Below are 19,095 nucleotides of genomic sequence, written 5' to 3'. Positions count from 1 at the left end.
TGATTGATAGATGAAAAGTGTTGATCAATGAGTAAAATTGTTTTAGGTTTTCTTCACCTTCTGTCCATATGATGAAAATATCATCAATATAGCGATAGTATCTGTATGGTTTTTGTTCCATGCTGTTCAGGAATCTTTCCTCCAGGTGAGCCATAAATAAATTGGCATATTGGGCTGCCATTTTATTTCCCATCGCAGTGCCCATACATTGAAGATAGATGTCTTTATTGAAAACAAAGTAGTTGTATGTAAGTATGAATTCAATGAGCTGTTTAACATCCTCAGCAGTGTATTTGTGGTTCTGAAAGGAAAATTCAAATCCATTCAGGAAAGAAAAACTTTTGAACTAAGAATGATAATTCTATTTGACACAAGAGATAACGGCCTTAATTTGGACATGGGATTCCTCAATCATTATCCAACAGTTTTATGACTATTAGCTAGCTTGACCCCCTCTGTGTGAGTGTAGTATCCCCCCCTCCCCCACTCCTTTTGCTGTATCTTATCTGTAGCCTTTTTTTTTTTTTTTTTCATCCCTTCTAACATTCTGCTTAAACTTTGTAATAGTACTGTTTGGACTTTGAAGAAGGTGACATACCCCGAAAGCTTGTCCTCAAAATTGTATGTTAGTGCAAATATAAAAAGTATCACGGACAGTACTCAATTGTTTCTGACCGCAGAAAAAAGTTTTCCACTTTTCAAAAGACCATTTTAAAAGAGAAGGCGGTGGCATTTCAGGATCTTCTTCAGGCATGGCTTCTTTTTGAATGATAGATCTTTAACTAGGATTTTTGGATGGCACTGCAAACTGTTATCACAGACAGTGATTTTTGGACGTTCTCCTGAGCCCATGCACTGGTGTCCATCACAGAATCATGCCTGTTTTTAATACAGGGCTGTCTGAGATTCTGAAGATCAGGAGCATCCAATATTGCATTTTGGCCTTGTCTCTCATGCACAGAGATTTCTCCAGATTCTCAGAATATTTTGATGATATGTACTGTAGATGATCATATATTTAAAGTCTTTGCAATGTTACATTGATGAACATTATTCTCAAATTGTTTGATAATTTTTAGATGCAGCTTTTCACAGACTGGTGAACCTCGGCCCATTGGCCGACACTCTGACTCTCTAAGATGATCTTTTTATACACATTCATGTTACTGACCTGTTTCCAATTAATCTAATTAGTTGCAAAATGTTCTTACAGCTCTTCCTTGTTAGTATTACTTACTTTGCCAACTTTTTGTTGCCTTGTTCCATTTTTATGAGATGTGTTGTTGCAATCAGTTTCCAAATGATCTTACTTTTTTCTGCAATGATAGATATTCCCAGTTTAAACATTGATATGTTTTCTATTTTCCATTGTAAATAAAACAGGGTTTCATGAGATTTGCAAGTTATTGCATTATGTATTTATCTAGATTTTACACAGCATCTCAACTTTTTTGGAATTGGAATATCTAAAGTTACTATGAGCTGCACCACTGTTTTCCTTTGCCCGAAGAGCTTTTAAATAAGCATCCAAATATACATAATGAGCTATTAGATCAGGGGTTGTGAGATATTTTCAACGCTTGCTATTCTCCAATGGCCATACTTGAAAGGGTTTAATGAGCCACACAGTTATTAGCACATTAATGTGGTACCTGGCACTATATCACTTCAATGGCTCTCCCATGGAGAGGAAAGTGTGGCCTAATGCTGCCTGAAATAATAAGGATGCTGGGTACTATCCTGCATCCACCACCATTGAAAACATACCCTCTTTTCTAAAAATGGAGTTTTTTTGTTATGGAAGGGAATTGTTTTGCAAATATTCTGCACATGTTCTATACAGATGTGCTAACTCATAGTATCTTTGCCTGTATGAGTCATATAGTACATGGCAATGATACTGTATCTGAAAACCAAAAGAAGCCATGATTTTTTGAAACAATGGACTTTTCATTTTATCTGTGTATAGTAACAAAAATTGCATTAACAGAGTGCAATTATTTAATGTAAAACAATGTTTTTAATGGACTAACCCATCACAACAATTAGTGTTCCTTGTTGATGTGTATCATTTTACTATTACTGCTTCCTACGGTTTACTGCATATCATAGCTTGGTGTCTGGCTTTATTAAATGTAGACCCTAGGGGGTTTATTTACTAAAGCTGGAGAGTCCAAAATCAGACTTCCTTCTGCATAGAAACCAATCAGCTTCCAGGTTTCATTGCCAAAGCTTCATTGAACAAGCTGAGGTTAGAAGCTGATTGGTTTCTATGCAGAAGGGACTCTGATTTTGGACTCTCCAGCTTTAGTAAATAAACCCCACGGTGTTCACCTCACCTCTTCTCTGCCAAGCAAAAATTGAAACCATGAAGATAAATGGACTGTACATTCTTCTATGTTGCCTCACATATGTTATACTAAATCTGGTGCTGGACTTGAGGCAAAGATTCCAACCGCCCTTTGAACAACAATGTAGGTTAGATGCTACATTTAGATGTCATGAAAACCTCTCAAGCAGGTTACACAGCATTCTCTTTAGTGTCTCTTAGAACCAGCAGTTTTGAGATTATTTATTTGTAATCCTACCAGGCTAAATTAGTACTGGAGAGAAAAAAAATGTGAGTAATATGTTGAATGAACAAGAAGTTGTAATAATTTCCAATTTTGCACCTCGGTATTCAATTCCTATTCCAACTATTCCTATAAAATCAGTTTCTTTGTTTTTGGTAAGGGTTAAACCCCTAAGAAGTTTGTATTGCTGTTGGTGCCCCTACTAGACAGATTCCCTCTTGCTATTTGTTTTGTTAGCCATTGCCACTTGGACTAGTTGTGAGGGAAAATCTAAAATTTTGAGTTTCAACCAGAACAGGAACACAGGGGAAATATTCTAGTGGGAATACTTGTTCTAGTGACAACTGTGTGAAAGGAGTTTTCCCTCTCACTTCCTGTTGTGTCTACAGGACAAAAGTTTAAAATGGCATGGGTTTTGACCATTCCTTACTCTATCCAAAAAGGAACAAAAGTTTTGGTTTTTGATATACAGTATTTAACCTCTACACCAATTTAGGGTGTTTTTAAACAGGCAGTGATGTGTTACTGTCACACCAATGCATGTTTTGAATAGTGTTGCTCAAATACGCTGTTGTGCGATTCATAGGTAGTTTGGCCAAATAGGTCAAAATGTTTGGGATTCGGAAGATATCAAATCTGAACCCCATGGAAGTAATTTTCATGGCATGGCATTGAACAGCAGTTGTCTTGGTAACACAAAATTTAATTGCCAGCCCTTGTGCGTATAAATATATATATATATATATATATATACATATACATATACACACACACATACAAATATACACTAAAATGTTGAAAGTATTGGGACGCCTGTCTTTACACACACATGAACTTTAAAGGCATCCCAATCTTAGTCTATAGGATTCAGTATGGAGTTGGCCCGCCCTTTGCAGCTATAACAGCTTCACCTCTTCTGGGAAGGCCGTCCACAAGGTTTAGGAGGGTGTCTATGGGAAGGTTGGACCATTCTTCCAGAAGCACATTTGTGAGGTCAGGCACTGATGTCGGATGAGAAGGCCTGGATCACAGTCTCCACTCTAATTCATCCCGAAGGTGTACTTTTGGGTTGAAGTCAGGACTCTGTGCAGGCCAGTCAAGTTCCTCCACCCCAAACTCACTCATTCATGTCTTTATGGACCTTGCTTTGTGTACTGGTGTGCAGTCATGTTGGAATAGGAAGGGGCCATCCCCAAACTGTTCCCACAAAGTTTGGAGCATCAAATTGTCCAAAATGTCTTGGTATGCTGACGCCTTAAGAGTTCCGTTCACTGGAACTAAGGGGCCAAGTCCAACCCCTGACCATAACAACCCCACACCATAATCCCCCCTCCACCAAACTTTACACTTGAAACAATGCAGTCTGACAAGTATCGTTCTCCTGGCAACTGCCAAACCCAGACACATCCATCGGATTGCCAGACAGAGAAGTGTGATTTGTCACTACAGAGAACACGTCTCCACTACTCTAGAGTTCAGTGGTGATGTGCTTTACACCAGTGCATCAGACACTTTGCATTGCACTTGGTGATGTAAGGCTTGGATGCAGCTGCTCGGCCATGGAAACCCATTCCATGAAGCTCTGTACGAACTGTTGTTGTGTTAATCTGAAGACCACACGAAGTTTGGAGGTCTTTAACTATTGACTCTGCAGACAGTTGGCGACTTCTGCACAGGGGAGGAGCTTGGGTGAAGAGTCGGAGATACCACGGACTGCTCGGTGATAGAGATACCTTGTACTTCTTAGCAATATATGATCAGCTTTAATGTGAGTGTTATTTTAATAAAAATCATTTGGTATTTTAATGTACTACACCATGGTGGCTGCCTTTTGTGTTCTGAGTCCCATCTGACAGATCTGCAGCAGCAGGAGATTCAGTGTGCAGTGGAAGAGAGAGATTAGAGACCATATGAACACATCTGAACCGATCCCCCAGAGATGGAGAGAAAGCATTCCTGACTTGTTTTAACTAAATAGGTCCATATGGGAAGGTGAGGGTTCATTTCAGACACACGATTGTGGTGATGCATTTGATAGCATTGGGGAAGAGGGCACAATCTCCAGCAGGAGGATCACAAGTTGCATTTTTTTGGCAATTTGAGGACTTACACATACTCATTATGTTGGACACACTATAAACTGTATTATATATTTATGGACTAACAAATTTATATTTATGGAGTAAAGCATTTATATTTTGCACCTTTTAGAGCATTTGTGATGGTGATTATCTTTAATACATACACTAGTAGCAGCGCAACACATTTTTCTTTTTGCTTATATCTTTGTTTGTATTGAACAGCCACAACTATTGATTGCGACAGCTGAGTTGAGGTATTTTTATTTTGTTGTTTTATTATTTGGCAGCGCATGAATTAACACTATTTTGATACACTGTGTGCTTCAGCATGTGCTGCCCCACTATGTAATTTTATGTGGCCTACCACTTCGTGGCTGAGCTGGTTGTTCCCAGTTGCTTCCACTTTGTTATAATACCACTAACAGCTGAATGTGGAATATTTAGTAGCAAGGAAATATTATGGATGGACTTATTGCAGAGGAGGAAACCTATCACAGTACCACGCTTGAATTCATTGAGCTCTTGAGAGCGACCCATTCTTTCATAAATGTTTGTAGAAGCAGTCTGTGTGCCTAGGTGCTTGATTTTTTACCTCTTTGACCACGGAAGTGATTGGAACACCTGAATCCAATGATCTGGAGGGGTGTCCCAATACTTTTGGCAATATAGTGTATATGTGTTTATATATATATATATATATATATATATATATATATTATATATATATATATATATGTATACACACATACAGCGGGTAAGATAAGTATGTCATAATTTTTCTCAGTAAATATATTTCAACAGGTGCTATTGACATTAAATTTTCACCACATGTCGGTAATAACCCATGCAATCCATAAACACAAAGAAACCAAAACAAATAAGTTCAGAAATTAAGTTATGTGTAATAAAATTAAATGACACAGGGAAAAAGTATTGAACACGCTAACTGAAATTTATTTAATACTTCGTACAAAATCCTTTGTTGGTAAAGACAGCTTCAAGATGCCTCCTGTTTGGAGAAACTAGTCGCATCATTGCTCAAATATTGAAGGTTCTGTGGGCCTCTTCTATGAACTATGATCTTTAGTTCTTTCTATAGATTTTCTAATGGATTCAAGTCAGGTGATTGGCTGGGCCATTCTAGCACCATTATTTTCCTTCTTTTCAATACAATTGAGAGTTTACTTGGCTTTGTGTTTGGGATCATTGTCTTGATGAAATGTCCACCCTCGTTTCATCTTCATCATCCTGGTGTTTTTGGGGTGATGTGCAGTGCAACTTGAGCTTCAAACATGGTGTGTATTGTGGCATCCAAAGATTTCAATTTTGGTCTTATCTGACTAGATTATATTCTCCCAGTATTTCACAGCTTTGTCTAAATGTTGTGCAGCAAACTTTAAAAGAGCTTCAACATGCTTTTTCTTCAGCAACGGAGTCTTGCGTGGTGAGCATGCATACAGGCCATGGGGGTTGAGTGCATTTTCTTTGAAACAAATGCACCTGCTAATTCCAGGTCTTTCTGAAGCTTTCCACAAGTGGTCCTTGGCTCTTGGACAACTCTTCTGATAATTCTTTTCACTTCTGTCAGAAATCTTGCGAGGAGCACCTGGCCGTGGCTGGTTTATGGTGAAATGATGTTCTTTCCACTTTTGGATTATGGCCCCAACAGTGCTCACTGGAGCATTCAGAAGTTTAGAAATCCTTCTGTTACCAATGCCATCAGTATGTTTTGCAACAATAGGGTTGCGAAGGTCTTGAGAGAGCTCTTTGCTTTTTGTGTGACACCTTGGTAATGAGACACCTTTTTTATAGGCCATCAGTTGAGACTGAACCAGCTGATATTAATTTGCACTGACAAGGGACTGGATTGCTTGCTATCACTGATAGAGTTCAGCTGGTGTCCTGGCTTTCCATGCCTTTTTGCACCTACCTTTCTTCGTGTGTTCAATACTTTTTCCCTGTGTCATTCCATTTTATTACACATAACTTAATTTCTGAACTTATTTGTTTTGGTTTTCTGTATGTATGGATTGCATGGGTTGTTACCAACATGTGGTGAACATTTCATGTCAATGGCACCTTTAGAAATGTATTTATTGAAAAATTTGGTGACGTGTTCAATACTTATTTTACCCGCTGTATATACAGTATAAAGAAGGGAAATAGTAGAGAGTGACAGTAGCCTGGTATCAGCTCCCTTAGAAGTCTTCCTAAAAATTATAGGTTTAGCCCTTCATTTGTTTTTATTTTTTAAATTTAAGACATTGTGCAACGTACAATAGGACAACAATTCCAGTGTTTCAGGTCATATGTCAGAGTCACATATACAGAAGACCATAGCATGACATTTGTCCTTCCAAAAACAGAGAAACAGAGGGGGTGGGGAGGCACATATATAATCAAAAGTTAGGGAGCACTTTGTTGGTAGGGGTGCTTCCCATAACATAAAACTCCCTATGCTGTCTGGCAAGTGTTTGCACAACCTTAATAAAACCTCTGTGAGAGGTAATTAATGGTTTCTTGGCATATATGGACCAAAAAAACTGCATAGCATAATGTGGAACATTTGAAATGTTATAATATTGCCCCTCCGAACCCTGGGTTAGGGGCAGTGAGGAGGGGCGGTTAGCTCTTTTGTTTTATTGTTATCATGGGAGGAAGAGGGGGGTTTTAGGTGAGCTTGCCCATGTGGGACTGGCCAATTGCAGAGGTGGAACCAAGATTCTCTGGATCAACTGAACGTTTTGACGTGCGGCTTTAACTGAAAGTAACCTCTACTAATACATATTTTATTATACGCTCATTTTGAATTGCCCAGGTTTGTGACAGGTGTACTTTATATTAGTAGGCGACATGGACACCTTTTTTGTAGTAGTGACATGTATAACTTCCCCAGCAATGATTTATCCAATATATCTATGATTAGGGAAAAGTGAGTTCCTACTTAGTTACATAGTTAGTCTGGCTGAAAAAATACAAAAGTCCATTCAGTTCAACCATTTAAAAAAAAATGATAATCCTATACCAACAGTTGATCCAGAGGAAGGCAAAAAACCCAGCAAAGCATGATCCACTTAAGACGTCAGATTTTACAAACCTTTTATACTGTGTCTTTCACAAAATTATTGCTGTTTTGAATTTTGAATCAATGTAGAACTATCTTCTTTTATGAGGCATCCAGATTCTGTGCATGTCATTACCTTTATTTAGTACCATTTGCAGAAGGACTTCTAGAAGCCCATCCAATATTATGAAGGTGCAACTCTGTCAACCATAATAAATGTAATGTATCCTGTAGGTGTAAGGCACTGTGCCTATTATTAGCTCTAATATTATTATATAAGTCTATTATTTAATAACCCTATTTGTTCTTCTCAGTTACAGAAAATCACAGAAGGTGCTTCAGAAGTGGCCTGCACATTGAGAATCATGGGGTTTGCAACGGAGTTCAGTTGTCCCAATGGGAACCAAGCATTGCTACGCCTGCAAGACTCTGAGTTGAAGTTGATGGAATCACTGAGAAAGTGGATGATACAAAGAGCCAAGAGTGACAAAGAGTATGCAACACAGCTTCACCAGATGTTCACCATGATGGAGAAGCTGGACCAGACCCCCATTCCTGGCCTAGCAGAGTACTCAAGTCAGTTGAGCCAGGTAAACCATTTGCCTTTATTTATTTAGGACCAACATTTTAGGCTTCATGCACACTGGGCGTCTAGCCATAGTGCATGAGACTAGCGTTTAGGTGTGGGAGGAAGGCTCAAGCTCACCATCCAGCCCTGCTTCAGGAAGCCTATAGAACTCTATGAGAGACTGAAAGCTGCTACAGTGCTGCTAACATACCCAGAGCACAGACTGCTTGCATTCCTAGCATTTGCACCTGGGTACATACTGCCTTAACCCCCCCGGTCACATCAAGCCTGACTTTAAAATTGTGCGACTTACAGTCAAGTTGCACGATTTCAAAGTCGGGGGACATGCCGATTTCAGGTGCGATTTGTAAGACATCTGACACAGATGTCTATGCAAATCGCACCAAAAGTAATACATTTGCTACTTTAGAAATCAGTGCGGCTCCGACCAAGTCAGAACCGCACCGTTTTGACTGCTGTTATTGCGGACAATAGGGTGCACCTTGGCATATGATTTGCAAGTTGCATGGCATGCATATCGCATGCCAAGTCGCACCCGATATGACCGGGGTGTAATCATTAGTAGGACTCGGTGCACCATCCCGTCACAGCAGCTTTCAGCCTCTCAGTTTTACTGGCTGCCGTGGCTTGATGGTGCACCTGTGCCTTCCTCCAGCACCTAAACCGCAAGCGTGGTCCTCGCTTTGGCAGGACAAATACTAAACTTGGAACGATACAGAAAAGATTAGCATGGCCCCTGCACAAGGATCGCACGCAAATTCATGAATCGATCTATATTTTTTCGTGTTTCTTGTTATGGTATTGCAAACATATCTGTTTTTGGATGAAAGCAATTGAAAACTTTTTCAATAAACAATTATTTAATGAAACACCCAGTGTGAAGTTTAAAAATCAGTAAATCATTGTATAATAACATCATAAACAGTGCACTGCCCCTTTAAAGAATCAATTCATCATTTCATAAAATAATCTTCCAATAATATCATCCAATACACAAAATTAAAGTGACATTAAATGTTGTTTTTTTAATTAAAATAATAAACATGTTATACTTACCTGCTTTGTGTTGTGGTTTTTTACAAAGCAGCTGCGACCCACCTCTTCTGGGGTCCCCAGGTACTCCTGGCTCCTCCTTTTTAGCAAGAGCCCCCATAGCAAGTCGCTTGTTCTGGGGGCACTTGTGCATGCTTGCTCCCATGCCGCCCTGTTTGTGTCTATTAACACAGACTGGGTGGCTCGGCCCCGCCCCCACTAGCTCATCACAGCATTTGATTGACAGCAGCGGGAGCCATGGGATTAGCTATCAATCTACCCAGTGAGGAGGAAGATAGCGGCAAGAGCCACTGCTCTCGTGCACATTGCTGGATCGGGATTGGGTAAGTATAAGGGGGGCTGGGGGGATCCTGCAGCACAGGTGACAAAACTGCTGGATTATATTGACCTGACCTTCATGTAAAAGGAGAAATATTTTTTTTGCCTTTTTGTTTTACCTTAACCACTTGCCGACCGTGATATAGCCAAAAGATGGCTACAGCTACAGCGCAGTCGGCTATTTCTGGGAGGGCATCTATGGACATCCTCCCAGAAGACAACCCCCCCACGCACACACACATGGGGGGCGCACCGGGCACGATCTGTGTTTGCTGCCTTCAGACACAGCTGATCACAAATCGAGGTAAAGGGCCAATCAGAGTGGCCTTTTGTCATGTGATCAGCTGTGTCCAATCACAGCTAATCACAGTGTAAACAGGAAATTATTATTATTATAAAGTATTTATATAGCGCCAAAGGGTATGCTCAGCACTGTACAGTAGCAAGGGGGACAGGTTCAGTGGGTGCACTGGACTCCCTAGCTGCCGTTGTGCTATATGCTGGGTGTCAGGTGCGCTCCCATAACCTTTTATGAGGGGTGGGGCCCCCTCACGTTTACCTGCCCTTGTTTCTATCCATTTAAATGCATGTGCCTCCACTGTGAGGACTCTCTAGATTTATAGAGTTAGGACCACAGAATATCTGGGTGCCGTGACGTGGCTCTGTGGCTTACGTATGTATTTGCAAATGTGTGCTAACTAAACCCCTGTTTTTAAACGCATGTTTCTAGATAGGTTAATTTGGTTTTTGATAGTTGGCTAACTGGCTGGCAGATTGAACTGGCTTTTCTTATCCCCCTCTGTTGATAAGTTATACATATCCATGTTCCTTGCCGACAATAGCCGTTATTAGACTGGGGTAGGCTGGAAAGTTGAACTGGATAGTTCTATATATTTTTTTGAATTTTTCACATAGTGATGCCCTCCATGTTCACTGTTTAAAAAGCCAGTTATAGACCTGGGCAGGTGATCAGTTTTTTCTTGCAAGGGGGACAGAACATGAGACAAGACAGTAACAATACACTACACGAGGGGTTCGTGGGCCCTGCTCTTTCGATCTTACAATCTAGGAGGGAGGGGAAGGTGGTACAGGAGGAGATGGCTGTGGGGGATGGAGTGGTGGGAGGAGTGGAGGAGGTTAGTTGTTAGGTGAGGTCGGGTGTTAGGTGAGGTTGGGGTAGGCTTCCCTGAAAAGGAGGGTTTTTAGGGTGCGCCTGAAGGTGAGGAGGGTAGGTTACAGTCTGATGGATTGGGGTAGGGAGTTCCAGAGGATGGGGGAAGTCCTGGAGAAGTCCTGCAATCGGGCGTGGGAGGAGGAGACCAGGGAGCTAGAGAGTAGTAGGTCCTGTGAGGAGCGGAGGGCACGGGTAGGGTAGTATTTGGGTATCAGGTCAGTTATGTAGTGCGGGGCGGCATTGTGAATGGCTTTGTAGGTCATAGTTAGCAGTTTGAATTTGATGCGTTGGGCAATCGGGAGCCAATGAAGGGATTGGCAGAGGGTGGAGGCAGATGTGGAGCTCTTGGTGAGGTGGATGAGTCTAGATGCTGAGTTTAGGATCGACTGGAGTGGGGATAGCGTTCGTTTGGGTAGGCCAGTGAGAAGGGAATTGCAACAGTCCAGGCGTGAGATGATGAGGGAGTGTACGAGTTGTTTGGTAGTGTCTGGGGTGAGGAATGTGCGTATCTTGGAGATGTTGCGGAGGTGGAGCCTGCAAGATCTAGATAGCAGTTGGATGTGGGGTAGGAAGGAGAGGTGGGAGTCCAGGACTTTGGCATGTGGGGTGGGAGAGATGGTGGCGTTGTTAGTAGTAATGGAGAGGATGGGGGGGGGGGCACGGGGTGGGGGGAAGACCAGGAGCTCGGTTTTGGATAAGTTAAGTTTGAGGAAATGGAGCGACATCCAGTCTGATATGTCGTTTAGGAGGTGGGCGATGCGGGCAGAGAGTGAGGGAGTGAGGTGGGGGGTGGAGAGGTAAATTTGGGTGTCGTCGGCATAGAGGTGGTAATTGAAGCCGTGGGAGTAAATAAGTTTGCCAAGGGAGGAGGTATAGATGGAGAAGAGGAGGGGCCTGAGGACAGAGCCTTGGGGGACCCCGACAGAGAGGGAGAGGGAGGGGGAGGTGGCAGTGTTGTAGGTGACACTGAAGGAGCATTGGGAAAGGTAGGAGGCGAACCAGGAGAGAGCAGCGTCCTTGATGCCAAGGGATTGCAGTTTGGCAAGGAGGAGAGGGTGGTCAACAGTGTCGAAGGCTGCGGAGAGGTCGAGGAGCAGGAGGATAGAATAGTGGCCATTGGCTTTGGCGGTTAGCAGGTCATTGATGATTTTAAGTAGGGCGGTTTCGGTGGAGTGTAGGGGACGGAAGCCAGACTGTAGGGGGTCAAGGAGGTTGTTATCAGTGAGGTGGGCGCTTAGGCGATTGTAAACCAGGCGCTCAAGGAGCTTGGAAGTGAAGGGCAACAAGGAGATGGGTCTAAGGTTGTTAAGGTTAGTGGGGTCAAGGGAGGGTTTTTTGAGTATGGGGGTGATGTGTGCGTGCTTTAGAGGGGAGGGGAGGGGAAGGTGCCGGTGGAGAGGGAGAGATTGAAGATGTGGATGAGGGAGCGAGGGATGGAGGGGTGGGGGTGACTGGAGGAGCTGTGGGGGGATAGGGTCCAGGGGGCAGGTGGGGAGGCGGGCTTCAGTGAAGACCTTAGAGACCTCCTCGGGGGGTAGTTGGGCTGAAGGAGCGGAGTGTTGGGGAGGTGATGATGTGCGGGGCGTTAGGTATAGTGGGGTATAGTGCGACTATGAGGTCAGGGGAGGGGAGGGTTGAGGGGTTGGGGGAGGGCGGGAGGCTGGGTGGAGAGGTGGATTGTGAGTTGACAATGTCCTTACGGATTGCGTCAATCTTGTTTTGGAAGTGAGTGGCAATCTCGTGGGCGGTGAGTGAGGTGCTGGGTGGGGGGGGAGAGAGCAGGGATTTGAAAGTGGAGAAGAGCTAACTGCTGATAACTTGCCTCTGATTGGCTATCACAGTGATCAGTCACTGTACAGCCCGGCCCCCTTGCTTTTTTCTCTCTCTATGAATGGAGAAGAGAGATACATTGTATCTCTCTAACTCCTGGCATAGAGAAAAAAAATAATGTTTATTAAAAAAAAAAGAAGATAAAGAAATATTAAAAAAGAAAAGAAAAAATAAAGAAAAATACCTACATCAAGGTTTGATCTAGTTCAGTGCCAGGGTTAATGTTTGGGTCAAGGTCAAGATCAAAGGTCAGGGTCAAAAGTCAGGATTTAAAAAAAAAATTGGTATCACTGTCAGTTAGTGTCAGTGTCAGTGTGTTTTAGGTAAAAAAAAAAAAAAAAAAGACAAAAACAAAATGTGCACTATTGTTTCTGGGCTGTACTATGGGTGCAAACAAGAAATAACATACACATATATGATATCGCTGCGATCGTCAGGAGCTGGAGAATTTATTTTGGGTTGTTCTTTGGTGGTAGTTTATGGTAGTAACAAGAAACACACAGCTAAATAAAAAAATAATTTTTTTTTTTTACTATTTTGGGCCAGTTTTCCTTTGATAATAACAAAAAAATCAGGAGCTATCCATTACCATTTACCACCAAAGGAAAGCCCAGTTTCTCCTGAAAAAATCAAGGTATAATGCACCTGGATGTACAAAGTAGTTGTGATGATATGTACGGTTTTACGTTGCAGAATTGTGCTTAGGCATTTAGATTTGTTTTACCCTGAAGCGTGAAGGGGTTAATTGCTCTGGTGAGAGATTTCCATCATTTCACTTGGGCAGATAGAATTTGCTCACCAGGATATAGACAATAATAAAACAGAAAAATTCTGTCCCTTCCCCATCTAATACAACACATTTTCAGAAGGAAGTCAGCAGTAATGATTATTCTCAGTTCCCTTTATTGTCTGATTTAATTTATGTTCTGTGAAAAACAGCCCCTTTGGCCTCTTTCACATGGATGTTCCGATCGGGTCCGCATGCCCGTTTTTCAGGTGGACCTGATCGGAACCTCCATTCTCCTCTATGGAGCGGCGGGTGTAAACTGACCAGCCGACATCCAATCTGCTTCAATCTGCAAAAAAGTGACGGATAAGGATCCAATTCCCCTTCCATCCGTTGGATCGGGTTGGATGGAAACGAATAGACGGTCCATTTTCATCCGACCACCCATTGAGGAGAGCGAGCAGCTCTGTGTGTTCTCTGCAGCAGCAGAGCAGACACAGACCTGTCATCCGCTTGCTCAGCAAGGATCAGCTGAGAGATTCAACACCTCAACGACTGTGTTCCAGGATTGTGAGAGCTAACAGCAGCTGCTGCTCCTGAGAAAAGTTGTGCCACTCGCCCACACGCCTCTACACTATACATATTTCTTCTGTAATCATTCTCCCACAATGCATCACTGTCTGTGAATGGAGGAGAAACAATTGAATGAGAGGATCTCCAGTGGCCATTCACAGAATGAGATACATTGTGGGAGAATAGTAATCCAATCTCTCTGAATGGCAGAGAGGGCAGAAGGGGACGGGAGAGTGGCGGATTTTTTTCAGTAACAGTGGCTACTGTTAAAGCGGTCTTAAACCCAAAAGAAAACATTTATTATATTGCAGTTTACCAATTCTTAGATGTCATGGCTGCACTAGTTTTAATTTTTAGGCTTTCTTTCCTTTATTTTCTTCTGGTGATCTAGCCAGTAAGTCTGTTGTTTTTCAACAGAACTTTTCGCTTGATTTATTTTAGTGTTTATTTATTTATGCACTTGTGGATTTGATATAATTGTTATTCATCTTCATTGGGTTTATTTACCGCTGATATTTCCATTACTTTATAGGTGTTGGATAGGCTGGTGTTTGTTTGCTGTTTTGAATATTTTTTTTTGACTGCCTATAGTTACTTAGTGCACCACTACTCTTTTTATCTATGTAAACACAGTACTGTCCTGTTCCCTGCCTGCTCCCAGCGAGTACCAGAATGCTCCCGATGCATACTCATGATTGGGAGATTTGTATTCATATAACTGCTGTGCATGAAACGCTTGAAGGGCCAGGAAGTGGCGGCGAGATGGGGTTAAGGATTGGTAAGGTGAAATATATTACATTTTTGGGTTTGGGTTTAATCCTGCTTTAATTGTCACAGGATGACAGCCTCCCAGGGCAACATCTGGATGCTATGAAGGAACACTGCAGGATGCTATGAAGGAGGCACTGCAGGATGCTATGAAGGAGGCACTGCAGGATGCTATGAAGGAGGCACTGCAGGATGCTATGAAGGAGGCACTGCAGGATGCTATGAAGGAGGCACTGCAGGATGCTATGAAGGAGGCACTGCAGGATGCTATGAAGGAACACTGCAGGATGCTATGAAGGAGGCACTGCAGGATGCTATGAAGGAGGCACTGCAGGATGCTATGAAGGAGGCACTGCAGGATGCTATGAAGGAGGCACTGCAGGATGCTATGAAGGAGGCACTGAAGGATGCTATGAAATTACACTGCAGGATGCTATGGAAGAGGCACTGAAGGATGCTATGAATTTACACTGCAGGATGCTATGAAGGAGGCACTGAAGGATGCTATGAAGGAGGCACTACAGGAAGCTATGAAGGAACACTGCAGGAGGCTATGAAGGAGGCACTGAAGGATGCTATGAAGGAACACTACAGGATGCTATGAAGGAGGCACTGAAGGATGCTATGAAGGAGGCACTGTAGGATGCTATGAAGTTACACTGCAGGATGCTATGAAGGAGGCACTGAAGGATGCTATGAAGGAACACTGCAGGATGCTATGAAGGAGGCACTGAAGGATGCTATGAAGGAGGCACTGCAGGATGCTATGAAGGAGGCACTGCAGGATGCTATGAAGGAGGCACTGAAGGATGCTATGAAGGAGGCACTGCAGGATGCTATGAAGGAGGCACTGCAGGATGCTATGAAGGAGGCACTGAAGGATGCTATGAAGGAGGCACTGAAGGATGCTATGAAGTTACACTGCAGGATGCTATGAAGGAGGCACTGAAGGCTGCTATGAAGGAGGCACTGAAGGCTGCTATGAAGGAGGCACTGAAGGCTGCTATGAAGGAGGCACTGAAGGCTGCTATGAAGGAGGCACTGAAGGATGCTATGAAGGAAGCACTGAAGGACGCTATGAAGGAGGCACTGAAGGATGCTATGAAGTTACACTGCAGGATGCTATGAAGGAGGCACTGAAGGCTGCTATGAAGGAGGCACTGAAGGCTGCTATGAAGGAGGCACTGAAGGCTGCTATGAAGGAGGCACTGAAGGCTGCTATGAAGGAGGCACTGAAGGATGCTATGAAGGAAGCACTGAAGGACGCTATGAAGGAACACTGCAGGATGCTATGAAAGAGGCACTGAAGGATGCTATGAATTTACACTGCAGGATGCTATGAAGGAGGCACTGAAGGATGCTATGAAGGAGGCACTACAGGAAGCTATGAAGGAACACTGCAGGAGGCTATGAAGGAAACACTGAAGGATGCTATGAAGGAAGCACTGAAGGATGCTGTGAAGGAGGCACTGCAGGATGCTGTGAAGGAGGCACTGCAGGATGCTATGAAGGACCACTACAGGAGGCTATGAAGGAGGCACTGAAGGATGCTGTGAAGGAGGCACTGCAGGATGCTGTGAAGGAGGCACTGCATGGATAATTTCTATCAGAAGCCACTGCCTGTAGGTTTTGGGCTAAAAAAAAATACTAAACTTCAGCTTTAAGCAGCTGTTACTGTATATTCACACTGCAGTAAAGTGTCTAGAAATAGGTATAGACAGACAGTGGCATTTCTGAATTCTTATTTCCTCATTGTTCTCACGGTTGAGGTTACTGTGCAGTTCCTCTATATTTATGAATCTTCTATTCAGCAAGAGACTATAATGCATTCTGATTTCTTAGCAGTAAATCAGAGAGTATTTTCCGTACTAGTGTGAGTTTGCCCATATTAGGGCTTGTATACATAGCCTTTCAACACAGAAGCAAGTAAAAGTACAAATCTGCATGTTTGTAGGAGCTTTCAGGAAACAGGGAACCATGTTTGTAATGTGTCACGCATGCACCTACAATGCATTTGTCATACAGGTAGCACTACCCCCTTAGGGATTGATGATGAATTTGGGTCCCCCTATATTCTTGAGCTGCCAGTCATTCAGCATTTCCCACACAAGCTTTCACTTGTAGACAGAAAACAGTCCTTGAGCGTTTGTTTTGTTATTTTTTGAGGGGATTAGAACTTGCATAGGGCAAGGGGTGTATAGTATGCCCAAAGGAACCGAGATCTGAGGACAGCTTCTCTTCTCTGACACAGTCTCTGCAGAAGTGATAGCCAGCAGCTCCTAGCTGTACCACCCCAGGCCCTAGATGAACTCCTCTTCACCCAGCAATCTGGAGACTTTCTTCTTGAGCAAGGGATCTGGCTCCTATTCCTAGAGGTGCACAGTCACTAATGGGTTAATCTGGTTTCCCACCAGAGTGCTACTTCCCCTATCCGCCCAGGGGATGCAGGTGTACTCACTCAGATCCTCTCCTGTACGCATTTGGGGATAGGTTGCTGCTACCAGGCCTATCAGCTGGGCTGCTCCTTCCCTGCCATACAGGTGGTGCTTTCTCATGGGGCCAGTTAGTCCTGAGTTTTCCTCCTTTCCAGACTCCATCTCACTAGGTGTCAGGGATGCGGGTGTGACCAGAAGTGTGTGGACTGACACAGGGAAACGTAGGCTTCAGATATAGTAAATAATATAATTTATTGAGACTAACAATACAAATATAAACGCAGTGCACCAAACCCCAAGCTAACACAAATACATACAACAAGGTGAAACAAACCCAAACCTAAACTGTTATAGATACACAGGTACATACACATATAGAGCACAACGTAGTCAGGCAGGCCGGGTCGATAACTATCGGGCAGGTAGGTACAGGAGGAGCAGGTGGAGAGAATGGTCAGGGTCACAAGCCAGGGATCAAACAGGAGACGTCAGCAGAGGTCAGGATCAGGCAGGGTCGGCAACAAGTCAGGCAGAAACAGGAACAGGAATGCAGGTTACAAGATACAGGGGCCCATGGAAAAACACACACCAAGGCCCTGACTGTGAGTCTGGCCATTCCTTAAATACAACCCCTGCAATCAGCTTCAGGTGTTTTGGCTGACTGCAGGGGTGAGTCTCTGATTGCTGAGAGCACCCGCTGGCCAGCCCTGGTACTGCAGCCCACAAGGCAGGTGAGTCCCACCGTTATTGGCAAGTCCATTCCTGACACTAGGCCTCCTGGCAGCCTTCCGCCTCAAATCTTCCTGCTCCACACTCCTTTCCCACCACCACACTCCTGCTACTGAGTAGACTCTTCCAATTTTAAGGGACTCCCAGCCCATTGCCAAGCCTCCTGTTGGGGATTGGCTGAGGTCCCTCAAAAGTGTAGCCAGCCACTCCTCAGATCCACCCACTGCCCCCAAGGCCCTCCTCCAAAAGCCTCAGAGCAGGGAGAAATTCCAGAAGGGCTGATCTGCAGAGTCTCTCAGCCCTGACCAGAATTTGACCCCTCTGGCTATCTCACCTGAGCTGCTAATCAGCTTCTAACTAACCATTAGGTTCTGGCTCCTCCTAGCTAAACTAGGAGGGTGCTACATACATATGTGATGCCCTTCCATTTGATCAACAGTTGTTACTTATGTAGATAACATTTGCTACAAACAATTGTATAAGATAGTGCAGCGCTAGGTTCAAATACTATTATGTTTTAAACCATAAACAATATCTCAGTAAACCAAAAAATATACTAGATATGACAAAAATCATAATTAATCAACAGTCCTCCACATTTGTTAATAAAGTATCCTTTGCCTTTCATATGTTACTAAACACACAACAGTAAAATCAATCTGTATATGCAGTAAAGCATGCTTGTTATACTCACTGTGGAACCTAAGGGGTTAATCCTCCTCGTGTAAAAAGGCTGTTTGATCCTGTCTTCTCTGATCCTCCCCTTCTTCCACAGTCCCCAGTCCATCTGCTGATAGAACAGAGCCTTGGGGGCAAGCTGCACATGCTCAGTTTGGTGTGTATTACTAGAGAGTTTTTTTTTTCTCTTGGGAGGGTGCATGTGATCAACACAAGTCCAATCAGCACTGTCCAGACAGAGGGTCAGGGGTTATGCAGCCTCATAGGACAATCAGGGGAAAATGAAAACTCCTCCTGCACGCTTTAACCAGTGCTCTGCTGGATACTGATAGAAGTCATAAGACTGCTCTAACTGCTGACAAGAAAAGGTATTTAGCATTTTATTTTTACTAAAATAATTGCATGTCCATGTTCTGTGTACTGTGGGAGACCAGATATAGTGAATGCAGGGTCCTGGGTTTAGTAACACTTTAAATACACAACGTCATCGTGCTCGAGGCCGA

General features: G+C 43.3%; 1 protein-coding gene and 1 non-coding gene across 2 annotated transcripts in view; both read left to right on the top strand.

The window, feature by feature from the left end:
• Positions 1-19,095, top strand: part of FES (FES proto-oncogene, tyrosine kinase) — a 248,334-nt gene that overhangs the window by 56,894 nt on the left and 172,345 nt on the right. The window contains exon 2 of the mRNA XM_089689378.1: positions 8,033-8,308. Coding sequence (XP_089545504.1) covers positions 8,084-8,308 — 225 coding nt within the window. The 5' untranslated portion in view covers positions 8,033-8,083. The remainder of the gene's footprint in view (positions 1-8,032; positions 8,309-19,095) is intronic.
• On the top strand, positions 8,982-9,088 carry LOC149452433 (U6 spliceosomal RNA). The gene has a single exon (XR_016314869.1). It is a non-coding gene; the product is annotated as a U6 spliceosomal RNA (small nuclear RNA).

The sequence above is a fragment of the Staurois parvus genome, unplaced genomic scaffold (genome assembly GCF_062004578.1).
Source record: "Staurois parvus isolate SC_StPar_1 unplaced genomic scaffold, SC_StPar_1.0 ptg000472l, whole genome shotgun sequence".
NCBI lineage: Eukaryota > Metazoa > Chordata > Amphibia > Anura > Ranidae > Staurois > Staurois parvus.
This window is presented reverse-complemented; position numbering and strand designations above follow the sequence as displayed.